This window comes from Rattus rattus, chromosome 9, assembly GCF_011064425.1.
Source record: "Rattus rattus isolate New Zealand chromosome 9, Rrattus_CSIRO_v1, whole genome shotgun sequence".
Taxonomy (NCBI): Eukaryota; Metazoa; Chordata; class Mammalia; order Rodentia; family Muridae; genus Rattus; species Rattus rattus.
The window spans coordinates 60,363,412-60,381,362 of NC_046162.1; the positions used below are offsets into that span (position 1 = coordinate 60,363,412).

Below are 17,951 nucleotides of genomic sequence, written 5' to 3' on the forward strand. Positions count from 1 at the left end.
CCGGAAGCTAAGAACGCTCTCTGAAGCCTGCAGCTGATTTTCAGATTCACTAGAACCCACCTCTGATGTCTCCACCAATGACCTTCGCGGTCAGCAGGTCTCGATTTATGGCTTTTTGCTCTGTTACTATAAAAACTTCATTAAATTATTTCCGCGTTGGAACATGGAAACTGGGGAGGCCTAAAACTGTTCCGTGGCCATGGCCATTCATATTTGGCTTCAGAATAAACTCTCAGTCCTTTCGAAGAGAGAGTTGTGGGGCTTTTGGCGTCGATAGAGGACAATCTCGGGTGTTACCTTATATCTTCACATAAGGTCTCTTTCCTGTTTGTCACTTTGTACACCAGGGCGGCTGTCTCCAGCGCTCATCTCCCCGGAGCACTGACATTGCAGACTCCCAATGCTGGGACTGCTTTATGTGGGTTCTGCCGATTCAAACGCCTGTCCTCACGTGCAAGCGCTTTACCCACTGAGCTATCTCCTCACCCAGAGAAATCCTTATTTGGTTTCCAGATCTTTATCCAGAAACGACAACTGAGACATCCTTCACTAATACCAATAACAGTATGATATGAAACAAAATCCAAACACGCATTAGATGAGGGGTTAGAATTTAGCTTAGTGGTAGAGCCCTTGGCTGGCTTCAATTCTCATCACTAAAAAAAAGAGTGGCTAGACGTTTGGAAGGGAAGTGACTTGCAGAAGAAAGCGGGCCACGTCCTAAAGGCTTGGGCATGCGCAGCGTCCCATCTGGCCGAGGATGTTTCCTTAGGGTCACGCACCCTCCAGCCACGCGCGCGGTCAGCAGGTCTGGGTCCGGAAACCAAGTCCTCCAGGCGGGTAGCAAGAGCCCAACCTTCAGGCCATGTGGTCTGCAGTCCGCAGTCGATTGGAAGTTGGCAGTCCCGCCCCACGAGCCCCGAGCTTGGTATTGGTTGTGAGCCAGCCAGGGCCGCGCGGTTGGCATCATGGGAGCCGCGGGGCTGGCTGTGATTCTGGGGTTCTTACTCCTGGCCAGGGGCTTGGTGGGTGATGAGGCTCAGGAGGCAGAGGCCGTACGGGAGCTGGTGGTCCGGCTACTGGGACCCGGGCGGGCGGCCGATTTCTTGGTGTCTGTGGAGCGCGAGCTGGCGAACGAGTCGGGCCTGGACACCTACAGCCTGAGCGGCGGTGGCGGGGTGCCAGTCCTTGTGCGTGGCTCCACGGGCGTGGCGGCCGCCGCGGGGCTGCACCGCTACCTGCGTGACTTCTGTGGCTGTCACATAGCCTGGTCCAGCTCTCAGCTGCACCTGCCGTCGCCGCTGCCGGCAGTGCCGGATGGGCTGACCGAAACCACGCCCAACAGGTATTGATGCTGTGGGTCCCAGCCTGCTGGTGCAGCAGCCTGCAGCCTCGGGACACCCACCGTTGGTGAGGACCAGCACGCCTGGGTCGGGGCTGCAGCTACAGACACGCCTGCAGACTGAGATGGAAATGCTGGCTTGGGGGTCTGTGCCTTCAAATCTTGGTTCCCCTCTAGTTGTGTGTTCTTGAGCCAAGTCACTTGGCTTCCCAGCGCCCCCCCCCCCCTGCTGGAAATAATGACCAAACCCTGGACCTTTATTCTAGCACTTGCCACACTGTACGGGAGTGACACATCTGTCTCCGGCATCAAACTATAGGAACTGTGAGCCCTCTTCTGGACAGAGACCAATTTTGCCTTATGGCCCTTACACCCTAGGACATCACATGATACACAGAAGGAGCTCTGGGCATGTTGAATGGAAATGAAGTTTTCACAATAGCTACTAGGCTAGGGAACCCTGAGGGAAGTTCCAGCCCTGCAGTCAGCTTCACCTGAGGTGGATCTGGAATGAGCAGGAGAGGGTCCACTTTGAAACCTTTGCCCAGTATCCTCTGTGTTGGGGGTAGTATTCCAGCACCAGGCTGCCTCTAATGTGTCCCAGAGTGGTGAGTGAGGCATCCCATATGCCCCCCAATAATGTGCCCCTACCCGCAGGTACCGCTATTACCAGAATGTGTGCACACACAGCTACTCCTTCGTGTGGTGGGACTGGGCCCGTTGGGAGCAAGAGATTGACTGGATGGCGCTGAATGGCATCAACCTGGCACTGGCTTGGAATGGCCAGGAGGCCATCTGGCAACGGGTTTGTACCAACCTGACCCCTCATGCTCCTATGCCTGCCTTACACACCCCACTGGCTCTGGGGAACCGAGGCTTTCCAGGGTGGGGCAAACCATCTGGCAGTACATGCCTGTAATCCCAGGACTCAGGTAGAGGTAGGGAGATTCAAGATGGAGTCCCAAGGCAGGAACTCAGGCAGGGCAGGAACCTGGAGGCAGGAACAGAGGCAGAGACCTGGGAGGAGCACTGCTTATATCGGCTTGCTCCCTGACTTGGTCAGTTTGCTTTCTTTTTTTTTTTCTTTTTTTCTTTTTTCTTTTTTTCGGAGCTGGGGACCGAACCCAGGGCCTTGCGTTTGCTAGGCAAGTGCTCTACCACTGAGCTAAATCCCCAACCCCCAGTTTGCTTTCTTATATACCCAGAACCCCCTGCTCAGGGTTGGCACAGCCTGCAAAAGGCCGAGCCCTTCCATATCAATCACCAGTCAAGAAAATGCCCCCACAGGATTGCCTTTGGCCAATCCGATGGTATTTTTTTTCTCAGTGGAGGTTTTCTCTTCCCAGACGACCTTAGTCAGGTTAAGGGGGGAAAAGGCACAAAAACTCTCCCTAGTTTGAAGAAAGCCTCTTTGTGCCCCAGATCTTCACCCATCCCACAAAGCTGACACTTCAGCGTACTTTCTTCTCACAGAGCTGTTTCCTGGACTGTGAGCTCCCTGTAGTCTGAAGTCCATCTTAGTAGCCATAGTACCCAGCTCAGAGAGGTGACGTGGTGAATGGGGACCCGTGTGTTTATAGGTGGGGCCTCTTCCTGCTCCACAGGTATACCTGGCTTTGGGCCTGACCCAGTCAGAGATCGATAAGTACTTCACTGGTCCTGCCTTCCTGGCCTGGGGACGCATGGGTAACCTGCACACCTGGGATGGCCCCCTGCCCCGTTCCTGGCACCTCAAGCAACTCTACCTGCAGGTAAAGAGTGGCTAAGGAAAGGTGGGATGGGTGCTGGGTGTTCACAGACCCAGGGATGGGGTGCTGAGCTAGCCTCAGGGCCTTTGACTGGTCTATAGATCAATACTCCCTCCCTAAGTGAGCAAGGGAACCTCCCCCCACCACCAGAGGTTCCGTCACATTGACCTCTATCCCTCCCAGCACCGAATCCTGGACCGGATGCGCTCCTTTGGCATGACCCCAGTGCTGCCTGCCTTCGCAGGGCATGTCCCCAAGGCCATCACCAGGTGACGTCCTCCCTCCCTGTGTAGCATGATGTAAACGCTCGGCTTGACTCCCGCCTCCACTCTCAGCCACTGCCGAGACAGATCGCTTGATGACTCTGTGACTCGGTTTTCTTGCTTATAAAATGGAATCATTGCTGGGTGTGATGGCATACTCTTCCGATCCTGGTACTTAGGAGCCTGGGACAGGAACACCACCAGTTCCAGGCCAGCCTAAGCTACATAGAGAAACCCAGTCTTTATATATATCTATATGCACTGGGTAGGGGCATGCTGGAGAGATGCCTTAACTAAGAGCACCCGCTGTGTTGCTCTTGCAAAGGACCAGGGTTCAGTTCCCAGCACTTCCATGGTAGTTCCCAGCCATCTATAACAGCAAATCCCGAGGAGCTGATCCCCGTCCAGGCACATACATCATACATGTGGTGCACAGACATAAATGCAGGCAAACATTCCTACCCATAAAATATCAATAAATCAAGCTAAAGGACTCCCAGGACCCCTAAATTGTTAACATCAAACTTAGAAAAGTCACCAACTTTTAAAAGGTTTTCATTTATGTGTGTGGGTGTTTTGCCTGCATGTAGGTCTGTGAACCACATCCGTGCCTGGTGCTCTTAGAGAACAAGAGGGCACTGGATCCCCTGATGCTGGAGTGACAGATGGCTGTGAACTGCCATGTGGGTGCTGGGACTCAAACCTGGGTCCTCTGGAAGAGCAGCCAGTGCTCTTAAGTGCTGAACTATCTCTTCAGTCCCTAACCTTAATAACTTAATTATTTAATAAAGGGATAAATATTTAAAGAGAAGGAATGGAAAACTACTAAGTAACAATAGCTCCTTCAGCTGCTGTCCTGAGCGTGCATATTGCCAGGCACAGAGCGTTATGTGTAGCTGCTCTTGCCAGTGGCCTAGGGAATGTGCTGGTCTCTCTCCTTCTTTTTGTTCTGTCTTCTCCTCTGTGACTGGAGAGAGAGACCCTCAAGGTCTGGATGAAGCTCCTCCTCCTCTGGAGGCTTCGCCAGCCAGCACCTGCAAGGACCCTTGTCACCAAGCCGTGTTAGCACCTGGCTCCCACCACTGCCCAGCAGTCAGACCCCGTCCTGTGCTAGGTCTTGGGGGGTGCCATGTGTGCCCGTAGCTCTGTCCCTAACAAGAGATCGTTGGCAGAGGGAGATAGGAGAACCTTTTTAGACAGGTGACTCTCAGGGACCGTGAGGAAGAACCAGGTGGATAAGCCTTAGGGGTGGAGGGAAGGTCACCAGGCAGGGGACAGAGCATGCGTAAGCATGGGGATGAGAGAAACCCAGGCACAGTCCTGAAAGCCACTGTCGTGAGACTGGTGAGGGGGTCAGGCCAAGACAAGCATTGTATGAGCCTCTATCAACTTTAAACCTCCCCCCACCCCCCAGGGTGTTCCCACAGGTCAATGTCATCCGGTTGGGGAACTGGGGACATTTCAACTGCTCCTACAGCTGCTCCTTCCTTTTGGCTCCAGGAGACCCCCTGTTCCCCCTCATTGGGACCCTCTTCCTACGGGAGCTGACCAAAGAGTTCGGCACGGATCACATCTACGGGGCTGACACCTTCAATGAGATGCAGCCTCCCTTCTCTGATCCCTCCTACCTCGCCGCAGCCACCGCAGCTGTCTATGAAGCCATGGTCACCGGTATGGTGCTGGGATAGGAAACTCCCCGACCCCCAGAACATCGGGGAGGGAGGCTGGGTGGGAGGAGGATCTGTACCCTGGTAACACCATGCTTTTCTGCTCAACAGGCCTTAGTGCTGAGTGGCCAGTGACCTAGGCATATTCTTTCCCTCCTGGTGTATGTTGCTTCATCTGTGCAATGGGACTCACTCATGGTCCAGGATGCCTAGTCCTGTAAAAAAAAAAAAAAAAGAAAAAAGTCACTGAGTACAACCTAATCGAAAAGATTTTAAGCCAGGCATGGTGGCATAGGCCTGTAATGCCAGTGATCGAGAGGCAGAGGCAGGAGGATCGGGGGTTCAAGGCCAGCCTGGGCTACTGGAGACCCTGGGCTATATACTTCAAAAGAGGGTGGTGGCAGCAAGGAGAAGGCTTGTCCAGTAAAGGCACTCAAACTTAGTGACCTGAGTTTGATCCATGAAACCACAAAAAGATCAAAGGACAGCACCAACACCATAGAGCTGTCCTGTGACTTGCACATGTATGTTCACGTATACACGTCACATATATGAACAACAACCACCACCACCATCACCATCATCATCATCTTCTTCATGTTTTTATTTGGAGCCAGGCACGGTGACACACATCTTTAATCTCAGCACTCAGGAGGTAGAGGGAGGCGGATCTCTTGAGTTTGAGGCCGGTCTGGTCTGAGACTATCAGGACAGCCAAGGCTGTATAGAAAGACTCTACCTCAAAACAAAACAACAAGAAAACAATTTTTTTTGCTTGTTTGTTTGTTTGTTTGTTTGTTTGTTTTTTGAGACTGGGTTTCTCCGTGTAGCCTTGGCTATCCTGGAACTCACTCTGTAGACCAGGCTGCCTCAAATACAGAGATCCACCTACCTCTACCTCCCGAGTGCTGGGATTAAAGGGGTGTGTCACCATTGCCCAGGAACGACAAAAATTTATTCGTTCTCCACCTCATTGTTAAAGTAGGTCATGTAGGCTAGAGGCTACACACGCATCCTGTCACACAAACGTGAGGCCAAGACTCCTTTCTACCACTTATAGAGGAGAGGGGGCCCGATTGATAGAGAGCCCTCTGAGAGGTGTCCTGTCATCCTGAAAGAGAGGGACACATTGGTTTATGTTTCTCTAAGCAGCACTCTCCAAGCATGATCTGGAACCAGAAGTCTGAGCCTTGCTAGAGCAAAGGTGCCCAACCTTCTTAATACTGAGATCCTCTAATACAGTCCCTCACGTTGTGGTGACCCCCCCAGCCGTAAAATTACTTCATTTCTACTTCACAACTGTAATTTGCTACTGTTATAAATCATGATGTAAATATCTAATATGCAGGATGTCTGCTATGTGACCCCTGTGTAAAGGTCATTTGATCGCCAGAGGAGTCCAGACTCACAGGTTGAGAACCGCTACTTTTACAGCCTTTGTTCTTTCGATTGAAGGTTACATTTATTTATTTATTTGTGTGGGTGCATGTGTGCCACACCTGGTGCACATATGGAAGTCATAGGATAGCTTGTAGGAGTCTTTTTCTTTCCTTCCACCATGTGAGCTTAAGGGTAGAGCTCTGGTTGTCAGGATTAGCACAAAATACTTTTCCTAGCTGAGCCTCCTCAAAGACCTGAGTCTTGACCGTTTTTATTTCACAATGGAGATCAGGCATGAACTTTAACCTTTAACCTTTAATCGTTAAAGTTAACTGTGGGAAATTTTATGTAAACCCAAATGTGCCAGTATTTGAATATAAGGATTCTCAGGCCCAACTTCTGGATGTCCTGATTGGCAGGTCCAGAATTTGGAGCCCAGGGACCATGTCTTAAGTTCTCTGGGTAGCTCTGATATCCAAGAAGCTAGATCAGTCGTGTCCTGGAGTTTCAGGAGGCAGGATAGGCAGAGCAGCCCTGGTGATGGCAGACTGGGAGATGGATCAGTCATGGGGGTAGTGTGAGCTATAACAATCGGCTGATTTCCTCAACAAAACCACTTCTCATGGCCTCTCTTTGTCTTCCCCCACTGTAGTGGACCCTGATGCTGTATGGCTGCTCCAAGGCTGGCTCTTCCAACACCAGCCCCAGTTCTGGGGTCCCTCTCAAATCAAGGCTGTGCTGGAGGCCGTGCCCCGTGGTCGCCTCCTGGTTCTGGACCTGTTCGCTGAGACCCAGCCTGTCTACAGCCGCACAGCCTCCTTCCATGGCCAGCCCTTCATCTGGTGCATGCTCCACAACTTTGGGGGCAACCATGGCCTGTTCGGAGCCCTGGAGGATGTGAACCGGGGTCCCCAGGCAGCCCGCCTCTTCCCCGACTCCACCATGGTCGGCACCGGCATAGCCCCTGAGGGCATTGGCCAGAATGAAGTGGTCTACGCTCTCATGGCTGAGCTGGGCTGGCGCAAGGACCCTGTGCCGGATTTGGTGGCCTGGGTGAGCAGTTTTGCCAGCCGCCGGTACGGGGTCTCCCAGCCGGATGCAGTGGCAGCCTGGAGGCTCCTTCTCAGGAGTGTCTACAACTGCTCTGGGGAGGCGTGCAGCGGGCACAATCGAAGCCCGCTGGTCAAGCGGCCATCCCTACAGATGAGTACCGCTGTCTGGTACAACAGATCAGATGTGTTTGAGGCTTGGCGACTGCTGTTAAGAGCCGCTCCAAACCTGACCGCCAGCCCAGCCTTCCGCTACGACCTGCTGGATGTCACCCGTCAAGCGGTGCAGGAGCTGGTCAGCTCGTGCTATGAGGAGGCAAGGACCGCCTTCCTGAATCAGAATCTTGATCTCCTGCTCAGGGCTGGAGGCCTCCTGACCTATAAGCTCCTGCCTTCACTAGATGAACTGCTGGCTAGCAACAGCCACTTCTTGCTGGGGACCTGGTTAGATCAGGCCCGGGAAGTGGCTGTGACTGAGTCTGAGGCCCAGTTCTATGAACAAAACAGCCGCTACCAGATTACCCTTTGGGGGCCTGAGGGTAACATTTTGGACTATGCCAATAAGCAACTGGCGGGACTGGTGGCTGATTACTACCAGCCACGTTGGTGCCTCTTCTTGGGGACCCTGGCTCACAGCCTAGCCAGGGGGATCCCCTTCCAACAGCACCAGTTTGAGAAGAATGTCTTCCCACTAGAGCAGGCTTTCATTAACAACAAGAAGAGGTATCCCATTCAGCCCCAAGGGGATACTGTGGACCTCTCCAAGAAGATCTTCCTCAAATTTCACCCCCAGCCTGACTCTTTGTGACAGATCAGCCTCTCGAGGACCTGCTGGAATAGGTCCTCAAATCCAAACATGCACAGGATGCTTCCCACGATTGGGAGAAGGAGACAGGGTCTGACAGTGACAGTAATGGCTTGGAGGGAAATGGGGTGCTTTCTTCCACCCCAGACTTGGGGGGTAAAGTACTGTTTTCTGTTAACAATAAACCACTGAATCAGCCTGGGTCTATTAAAGTACCTTACGTCGCTGGTGTGCCTGGAAGGGCTCGGGCGTACATGCGGACCCTGGGGTGGAGAGAGTTCTTCCCAGCCCTCACTTCAGCTCCATTTTAATACTGGTCCCCAACCTTAGAAGGTTTACAGCAGCAAGCTGGTAACTGTAATTGTCCCTAAGAGTGTGGTGGTCCACACCTGGAACAGCCTTGAAAAGCTTGAGGCAGGAGGATCAGACGTTCAAGTCCAACCTCAGCTCCATAATCAGTCTGAAGGCAGCCTAGATAGAGTACAAGGCAGCCTGTCTCAAAAAAGCTCAAAATGAGGCCCTTGCCATTCATCCCGACACTGATGGGTCAGAGGCAGATCTCTTGAGTTGGAGGCCAGCCTTGTCTACTTGGTTGTCTCAAAACCAAACAAGAAGTTCCAAGAACAGAAGCAGTTTCCCCGTGGCCAGATCTGCCTGCTCAATTTGAACCTAACAAGTTGCTTCCTATAGAGCTTGCTACTTGTAGAGCACCCCTTCCTCTGACCAACTAGGGTAGTTTAGTGTTACAAACACCCTTTTCTCTTGCTTTGACCCACTCCAGGCTAAGGAAAGCTTTTCAGGGACCCGACTCAGCCTTGAGATTGCCAGCAGACACAACAAGGGGTGGGGGCACCGTGGGCAGGAGCAGGGTCAAGCAATTACCCAGCCCTAGCCTGCCACTAGGACCCTTGATGCTCCGAGCTTCAGTACCTTTTCACATGGACCCCACGGTAGTGCTCATTACCGGTTGCTCCTCTGGAATCGGCCTGCATTTGGCTGTTCGTCTGGCTTCTGACCGTTCCCAGAGCTTCAAAGGTATAGGACGGGAAAGATCTGGGGAGAGGCCCCAGAGGTAAGCAGAATGATGAATCTTCGTCCTCTACCAAATTTTAGTTTATGCCACATTGCGGGATCTGAAGTCACAGGGACCATTGTTGGAGGCAGCCAGGGCTCAGGGATGCCCTCCGGGCTCCCTGGAGATACTGGAATTGGACGTCAGAGACTCGGAATCTGTGGCTGCTGCCCAGGCATGCGTGACGGAGGGTCGAGTGGATGTACTGGGTGAGCCTCTCTGAAACATGTGATAGGGGACTTTACCCTCCAGTGTCCAAACTGTGTCCGGAGTTCAGGGAACATGGGAGGACGACGGGGGAGGGGAAAGAGCAGTGCACAAGTGGGGTCTGTTCTCTCTCCCTTCAGTCTGTAATGCTGGACGCGGCTTGTTCGGGCCGCTGGAAGCGCATGAGTTGAACGCTGTGGGTGCTGTACTGGATGTGAATGTTCTTGGGACCATCCGGATGCTTCAGGCCTTTCTGCCAGACATGAAAAGGCGCCACTCCGGGCGTGTGCTGGTGACCGCGAGTGTGGGAGGTTTGATGGGTGAGCAAAAGGGACAGAGGAAGGGGTTCCGAGTAGAGTGAGGAGTCGTGGGGCCTCTGCAACCTTGTCTTCCTTTCTAGGGCTGCCATTCCACGAAGTGTACTGTGCCAGCAAGTTTGCGCTCGAAGGTCTGTGCGAGAGTCTGGCGATCCTGCTGCCGCTCTTTGGAGTCCAGTGAGTCACCAGCTCTCCAGAATCCTCTGAAGCTTGAGAACCCCAGCACCAGATCTTGCAAATGCTCTGCCTCTGGCCCTCCTTCTCCAATTCATGATGTATGCTAGACACTATACAGGGCGCTTGGCACAGGTTAACTCACTTCACAAGCCACCTTAGCTCTTAAGGCATACTGGGATGAGTAAACAGACCGAGTAGGTGACTGGGCCCCAAATGGACACCGGAGCTCTTCCATAGCAGCTCTCGGCTCTGCCAGCGCTATGGTTCTGCCAGTATCTGCTTCCAGCGTTCAGTCCCCTTTCAGTCCCCTTTCGGTGTCTTCCCTTTGCGGAACTAGGGCCAAGCTTGTGGTCCCCGCCCCTAACCGGTCGCTGTTGTCCTCACCCCTTCCCCTCAGCGTGAGCCTCATCGAGTGCGGGGCAGTGCACACAGCCTTCCATGAAAAGCTGGAGGGCGGCCCGGGCGGGGCTCTGGAGCGAGCAGATGCCCAGACCCGCCACCTCTTTGCGCACTATCAGCGTGGTTATGAGCAAGCCCTGAGCGAGGCGCAGGACCCAGAGGAGGTGACGGAGGTGGGTGCAAACGGGGTCTCGGGGCGCAGTCTGTGGGTGGGGCGTGGTGATGCAACCCCAGGGGTGCCCGGCAGACACATGCTGCTCTTCCCGCTTCAGCTCTTCTTGACTGCGATGCGAGCCCCGCAGCCTGCGCTGCGCTACTTCTCCACGAACCGCTTCCTGCCGCTGGCCCGAATGCGCACAGAGGACCCCAGTGGCAGCAGCTACGTCGAAGCCATGCACCGCGAGGCCTTCTCTGATCTGCAGGTCCAGGAGGGTGCCAAGGCTGGGGCCCAAGTTTCAGGGGATCCAGACACGCCCCCCAGAGCCCTCATTTGTCTCCCCGAGTGTGCAACCCCTAGGGTGACAGCTGAATTGGGATGGTCTGCATCAGATAAACCGGATCAGAACAAATCATGTTACCAGCAAAAGATCTAAGCCAGAATCTCTTTTTATTATTTTAGAATGTGTTTTGTTTTAAGACAAGGTTTCACTATGTAGCCCTGTCTGAACTGTAACTCATAAAGATCCACCTGCTTCTCCTTCTTTTTTTTTTTTCTTGGTTCTTTTTTTTCGGAGCTGGGGACGAACCCAGGGCCTTGCGCTTCCTAGGCAAGCGCTCTACCGCTGAGCTAAATCCCCAACCCCTGCTTCTCCTTCTGTGTGCAACCGCACACTTCTCAGAATCATTTGAAATAGTGCAAACATCTTCATGGGTCAAGATAAGAGGGCTGATAGTCAAGGTTAAGGGTTTTTCCTTCCAATAAATGTACTTATTAATTATTATTATCCTGCATGGTGTGGAGGGGGGGCACATTCTATCGTCGCACAGAGTACAGAGATCAGGTGACAAGTTTGTTTCCTCTTCCACCATGGGGTTCAGGGATTGAACTCAGGCTTGAACTGGAAGTGCTTCTAACCCATAAGCCGGCAGGTTGGGATGGGCTTTAATAACCACCACTGAGTTTGGTTGAATAGTGTCTTATGTAGCCCAGGCTGGCCTTGAACCTGCTATGTTGCTGAGGATGACTGAAATGTCTAATTCTCTGACCTCCTCTTGTGGAACCAGGTCCAGGCTTGTGGGCCCCACCACTAACACACAATCCCATGTATATGGGCAGGTGGTGTGTGTGTGTGTGTGTGTGTGTGTGTGTGTGCGCGCGCGCGCGCGCGCGTGTGTGTAGATATATGTGTGCACCTGTGGAGGTCCACAGTTAAAGTCAGGAGTCTTGACTTGCTCCTTATTTGTTGACACGGGGTCTCACTGGCCTGGGAGCTTATGCTTCCAGATTGTCTAGACTAACAGCTTGTCCCCAAGGATCCTAGGTCTCTGTTACCCTAGTGCTGGCATTACAAGAGGACACCAAGGGAACACCTGGGTTCTGGGGATCTGAATGGGGTTCACTGGGCTTTTGTCCATGAGCCCCTGCTTCCTTTCTGACCTCTTATGCCATCTTCTTCATCTGTATACGTGTCGTCTTCTCTCATGGCCTCCGAAAAAGCTTTGCTGACTGTTGTTTTTGTTGTTGTTTTTATTATGAAAACATCATATAACTTTCTGCCGGCATGTATGCCTGCAGGCCAGAAGAGGGCATTACAGATGTTGTGAGCCACCTTGTGGTTGCTGGGAATTGAACTCAGGACCTCTGGAAGAGCAGTCAGTGCTCTTAACCGCTGAGCCATCTCTCCAGCCCAACAGTTGTTTTTGTTGTTACTTGCTAAATCCCCAGCCCCTTGTGTTTGCTTTTTGAGACAAGGTTTCTCTGTAGCCCTGGCTGTCCTGGAACTGAAACTGTAGACCAGGCCAGTCTCAAACTGTGCCTGCTTCTGCCTCCTTAGTGCTGAAATCAAAGGTATGCACCACCAGCACCCGGCTATGACACTTGCTTTTAACTGGTTCACTTTCCCTGGACTACGACCCGTATTGGGTTGTCAGGTCTTTGCTATTTTCCTGTGCTACCCAACTTAAACAAGTATCCCTTCCACTCCAGCATGGGTCTTTCCATCTGTTTTAATCTTCTTTATTGACTGATCACCACCAAACGTATTCTGGATTTATTATTTATTCAAGCCCTTCACTAATCTACTTCAGTGAACTTTGTTCTCTGTTCTGTCCTTTCTACCTAGAACAGTGCCGTAAATAGACACTTACTTAATAAAAGCAACGCTGTGTGGGCTACACAGTGAGATTCTGTTTCAAAAACAAACAAACAAACAAACTAGCAAATAAAAAAATGTAACCGTGCCAACTGTAAGACTGAGGCTTGCTTTGATTCTCTTAAACACCTCTCTAAAATCCAGTTTGAACTGTCTCCTGCAACCCGCTTGATTCCTTAACAAATTAGTTACTTTACAAGGCCACATTTCCGGACCACAGCACAAGTGTCTCTTCTCTTCTTGTCTGGCTGCAGCACTCCCACCCTCTCCAGTCCAGGACCTTGCTATGTAACTCGGGCTGATCTCAAACTTGCAGCGATGCTTCTGGGATCGCACATCAGCGCTCGGCCCTTTACAGGAATCTTGAGGCGGGCTTGCTTTCTGTTTTGTGATCTCCGTGGACCTGAGATATTTTCAGACGGGTGTCTGGCTTTCCCTCCATGCCCACGACTACCAATTTAACTTTCAGTCCTCATTAACTTCTCTGCGAATCCTGTCCTCTAGTTCTTCCTCCTTCCAACCCTTCACCCCCAGGGGGCCAGAGATCCCCGAAGCGCTACTGAACTATCTTTGCAAACCTAAGCACAGGGTTACATGATTCCCAGAGAATTCTATAGAAGGCACCAGACTTTGCCTCTTTCCAAAATACTCAGAAAACCAATTTCCCGTGTGTGAAATGATGATGCGGGTAGAGATATCCAGTAGCTTCGCTGGGAACCCTGACCCAGAGCAAGCACAACAAAGTCATCAGATTGTCCGCAGTCCTGGCTTTGCCGCCGCCTCCTAGCAAACTGGAGGAAGCAAAGAACACCAGGAATACGCGAAATGAGCTTTGCAATCCGCTCTGCCCGCTTCCGTCTAAGAAGATCCGGTGCCAGGGTTTCACTCATCCCCGCAGCCTCCGCGCCCCTCCCCCACGCGCCCCGCCCCGCGCCCCGCCCCTCCGCGCCCCGCCCCAGGAGTCTCTCGGAGTTGCATTGTTTGATTGCTCTGAGTTCCCGTAGCGCCGTGCTTTGAGGCTTGAGGGTAGTGCTTCCGGGCCGCAGCCTAGGACGCCTCCTCGGCGGTGTAAGTAGAAGCAAAATCCCCAGAGCTCAGTGAGTAGGGAAAGCAGCCCGAGCCACCGCATTCCCTCTAGTCCCCGCCTCCGAGTCTTCGCAGATGCTGGTTCAGCTTAACAGGAGGGGCTAGGATCCCTGAATCCCCAGTCCCATGACTCAGGGGTTCCTGGTCGGTTCTCCCTGCCAGGATTCCGGTTTCTATCAGCGAACGGCCCCCTGCCCTGCTCCAGGTCCCTCCTCCTGCGTCCGAGTTCCCCTGCAGGCCTCGGCCTCAGCCCGCCTAGTCACTCTCGCTTCGTCTCCCTGACTGTCTGCAGGCCTGGATAGCATGGCCGTATTCCGCTCAGGCCTCCTGGTGCTGACAACGCCGCTGGCCACCCTGGCCGCACGCCTGCCTCCCATCCTGACCTCGGCGTCACGCCTGGTGAATCACACCCTCTATGTGCACCTGCAGCCGGGCATGAACCTGGGGGGACCCGCTCAGCCCCAGGCCAGCCCTGTGCAGGCCACATTTGAGGTTCTGGATTTCATCACGCACCTCTACACTGGTGCCGACCTGCACAGGCACCTGGACGTCAGAATTCTACTGACCAATATCCAAACCAAGAGTACCTTAATCCCTGTGCTTTCCTCAGTCCAGAATCTGGCCCACCCTCCAGAAGTAGTTCTGACGGACTTCCAGACCCTGGATGGGAGCCAGTACAACCCTGTTAAACAACAGCTAGAGCGTTATGCCACCAGCTGCTACAGCTGTTCTCCACAGTTGTCTTCCGTATTGCTGTATCCGGATTATGGGACTGGAGAGATGCCTATGGAACTCCCGAATGCCCTCTTACCCTCCACCATAAGGCCAGCTTCCCCGGTGGCCAGATCTCCGAGGCAGCCTGTGCGTGGCTACCGCCGTGGGGCCGTGGGTGGCACTTTTGACCGCTTGCACAATGCCCACAAAGTGTTGCTCAGTGTTGCATGTGTACTGGCCCAGGAGCAGCTTGTGGTGGGAGTAGCGGACAAAGATCTGTTGAAGAGTGAGTGAAGGGACCCTGGATTAGGGCAATGGAAGACACCCATCACATTTTTTGTCTTCCCCGGTGCCAAGATCAAGGAAGGGTAGGGCTGCTTCACACCCTTCCAGAATGCCACAATGCCTAACACTCTGTTTTTGCTAAGAGACTTTTGTTAAATGAATACATGTGGTATCCAATGGGAACCAAGAAATCTGCACTTTGTGGTTGTCCAAGTGATCGACTCAGAGGTTAGAAATGCTGAGGATAAATGGATAGGAGATGATTGTGGGTGACCCAGTACTGCTGTGAACAGTGAAGGGATTCTTTCTTTGTTTTGTTTTCCGGAGCTGGGGACGGAACCCAGGGCCTTGTGCTTGCTAGGCAAGAGCTCTACCACTGAGCTAAATCCCCATCCCCCAGTGAAGGGATTCTTAAGAATAGAGTAGTTCTTGGGGTTTTCCACCAGTTAATACCTACTGGTACTGCTGCTCTGTAAGCATTTCTTAGCTTGTTCTTGGGGTACATAGCAGACCTCGCGGTGAGTGTGATGCTTGTTTCTCCCTCTGTCCCCCAACCTGTCCCCGTTTCACCCTTTCTTGTTGCCACTGTTGGGAAGATTTCAGTGCTTGGGACACTCTTCCCCAAATGGGCCCGCACATCTCCAGTGGAAATTCTCACTGTTGTTCCTGCTCCTTCCTCAGGCAAGTTGCTCCCTGAGCTGCTCCAGCCTTATTCAGAGCGTGTGGGGCATCTGAATGAGTTCCTGGTGGACATCAAGCCCTCCCTGACTTTTGAACTCACCCCCCTGCTGGATCCCTATGGGCCTGCTGGGTCTGACCCCACTTTGGAGTTCCTGGTGGTCAGCGAGGAGACCTACCGTGGGGGGATGGCCGTCAACCGCTTCCGCCTTGAGAATGTAACTCCTGAAGGAGTCTGGCAAAGGGAATGGGAGGGGGAGGCCTGTGAGAAGTACTGTGGTTCCAGAGCAGGGAAGGGAGGGCTGGGGGTTGGGAGGAGAAGCCAGAAGGAACTTGTCTGTGGAGCTGGAGAAAGAGAGGGGGAAGTAAAGGACAGATTGGGGCTCCAGGTTCATTCTCCTATCTCTCACCCCTTTCCTCCTTCTCCTTTTACCTCAGGGCAAAGAGGAGCTCGCCTTATACCAGATACAGCTGCTGAAGGACCAGAGTCACAAGGAAAACGAGGAGGAAAAGGTCAGCTCCTCCAGCTTTCGCCAGCGAATTCTGGGAGACCTGCTTCAGCCTCCGAATGTAAGCCTCTCCTCCTCCTCACTGGCTGGGCTGATGAAGTGCTGAAGCTAGAAATAGGCCCTCCATTGGAAGCTGAGATTCCTTCCCTTTTGCCTGTCTTTAGGAGAGGCCCGAGGTCCCGTCAGGTATCTATGTGCTGGGGCTGACAGGCATCAGCGGCTCTGGGAAAAGCTCAGTGGCTCAGCGGCTGAAGAACTTGGGGGCATACATCATTGACAGTGACCATCTGGGCCACCGGGCCTATGCTCCCGGGGGCCCTGCCTACCAACTTGTGGTGGAGGCCTTTGGAACAGGTACTAACCGGAGAAGGCTGAAAATGTCCTGAGGTGAGACGATGGCATGACGTCTTTGCTTAGCCTTCTTTCTCTGTCACCCAGATATTCTCCATCAAGATGGCACCATCAATAGGAAGGTCCTGGGCAGCCGGGTGTTTGGGAATAAGGTGAGCGCACACCTCCTCCAGAGTTCTTCAGCTGCTGCCACCACATAGATGGGCGGGATCCAGTGGACTCCCTAGTCTGATGCAGGAAGTCAGTCCTCTGCTCCTCTGCTCCTCCCCCCACCTCCCAGCTGTATTTCTCAGGAAAGTTAACCTCTGCCCACTCCCTCTGTCCCCCTCCCCAGAAGCAGCTGAAGATGCTCACAGATATTGTGTGGCCAGTTATCGCAAAGCTGGCCCGAGAGGAGATGGATGTGGCTGTGGCTAAGGGTGAGTGGGAGGGATGACGGGAGCAGCCAAAGTGGGACAGTGAAGCAGCAACACCCTGTGGGATCTTCCTTGGCCCCAGGCAGACCATTCACCACCTAGGACTGCATTTGGTTCACTAACCGGTAGCCAGTGTGAGGTGCTGCTGGCAGTGACTAGTGTTTCCCCACAGGAAAGACTCTGTGTGTGATTGATGCTGCTATGCTGCTTGAAGCTGGCTGGCAGAATATGGTACACGAGGTGTGGACCGTCGTCATCCCTGAGACTGAGGTATCTGGACCCCACTCCACCCCATCTGAGCCCACTGCAGACAGTTTCCTGCTCTGACCCAGACGGGGCTGGGGCCCTTCCAGACCAATCTGTCTGTCATCCGTGCCCAGGCTGTACGTCGCATTGTTGAGAGGGATGGACTGAGTGAGGCAGCCGCTCAAAGCCGGCTGCAGAACCAGATGAGTGGGCAGCAGCTGGTAGAGCAGAGCCACGTGGTTCTGTGCACCTTGTGGGAATCACATGTCACACAGCGCCAGGTTGGTGCAAAGGGAAAGACTAGGTTAGGTTGTGAGACGGGAAGGTTCAGTGGTTATCTTTTCTAACCCTGTCTTGTCTTCTATGGTTCTGGACTGGCCAAAGGTGGAAAAGGCTTGGGATCTTCTACAGAAACGCCTCCCCAAGGCTCACCAGACCAGGAACTGACAGTGGATTTTCTGTGGCGCCACACTGGCCCTTGGAACTAACAAATCTAATGGTGAGGAGGAATGGGGGCCTCGATGTTTACCCTATGTCAGGCCTCAGGGGCTTCAAGCTAAGCTGTGCAGGACACAGAGAGAAGCTTGGAAGTCGGCCTAGCATGCTGGAATTTGGCCAGCAATGAGGACACAGCAATGGGGAGCGGCCCCCTCTTGGATTCTGTCTGCTTTTTGGTGGTGGAGATTTGATGTCTAACTAGTGTTATGGGTTCTAGTGAAGACTGGACCCAGTAACTGAATTAAAGATGTTTCCAAGTGCTGCCTGTGTGGTTTCTGTTTCCTCTCCAGTGACTCTAGGTATCTTTGGACCATTAGGCTCCAAATTCAGGGGCAGGGCCTGAGCTGGAAGCCAAGGAGTGCTGTAATTAAATGTCACCTGAGCTATGTGCTTTTGAGTATGTTATAGACTTTACTGGAAGTTTAACTTA

General features: G+C 53.0%; 3 protein-coding genes across 3 annotated transcripts; all 3 read left to right on the plus strand.

Moving 5' to 3' along the window:
- The first annotated feature begins 931 nt into the window (after nt 1–931).
- Naglu (N-acetyl-alpha-glucosaminidase) lies at nt 932–8,469 on the plus strand. Its single transcript, XM_032912320.1, has 6 exons — nt 932–1,345; nt 2,000–2,147; nt 2,947–3,093; nt 3,274–3,359; nt 4,768–5,024; nt 7,053–8,469. The coding sequence occupies exons 1-6, from the start codon at nt 969–971 to the stop codon at nt 8,255–8,257; spliced, it is 2,220 nt and encodes a 739-aa protein (XP_032768211.1). The 5' UTR covers nt 932–968; the 3' UTR covers nt 8,258–8,469.
- A 270-nt stretch (nt 8,470–8,739) lies between these two features.
- On the plus strand, nt 8,740–11,123 carry Hsd17b1 (hydroxysteroid 17-beta dehydrogenase 1). Its single transcript, XM_032912321.1, has 5 exons — nt 8,740–9,535; nt 9,674–9,853; nt 9,934–10,027; nt 10,425–10,599; nt 10,699–11,123. The coding sequence occupies exons 2-5, from the start codon at nt 9,772–9,774 to the stop codon at nt 11,017–11,019; spliced, it is 672 nt and encodes a 223-aa protein (XP_032768212.1). The 5' UTR covers nt 8,740–9,535; nt 9,674–9,771; the 3' UTR covers nt 11,020–11,123.
- A 2,604-nt stretch (nt 11,124–13,727) lies between these two features.
- Coasy (Coenzyme A synthase) lies at nt 13,728–17,782 on the plus strand. The gene is made up of 10 exons (XM_032912322.1): nt 13,728–13,806; nt 14,117–14,824; nt 15,505–15,719; nt 15,940–16,071; nt 16,175–16,364; nt 16,449–16,513; nt 16,696–16,780; nt 16,950–17,047; nt 17,158–17,304; nt 17,408–17,782. The coding sequence occupies exons 2-10, from the start codon at nt 14,128–14,130 to the stop codon at nt 17,468–17,470; spliced, it is 1,692 nt and encodes a 563-aa protein (XP_032768213.1). The 5' UTR covers nt 13,728–13,806; nt 14,117–14,127; the 3' UTR covers nt 17,471–17,782.
- Nucleotides 17,783–17,951: the final 169 nt, after the last annotated feature.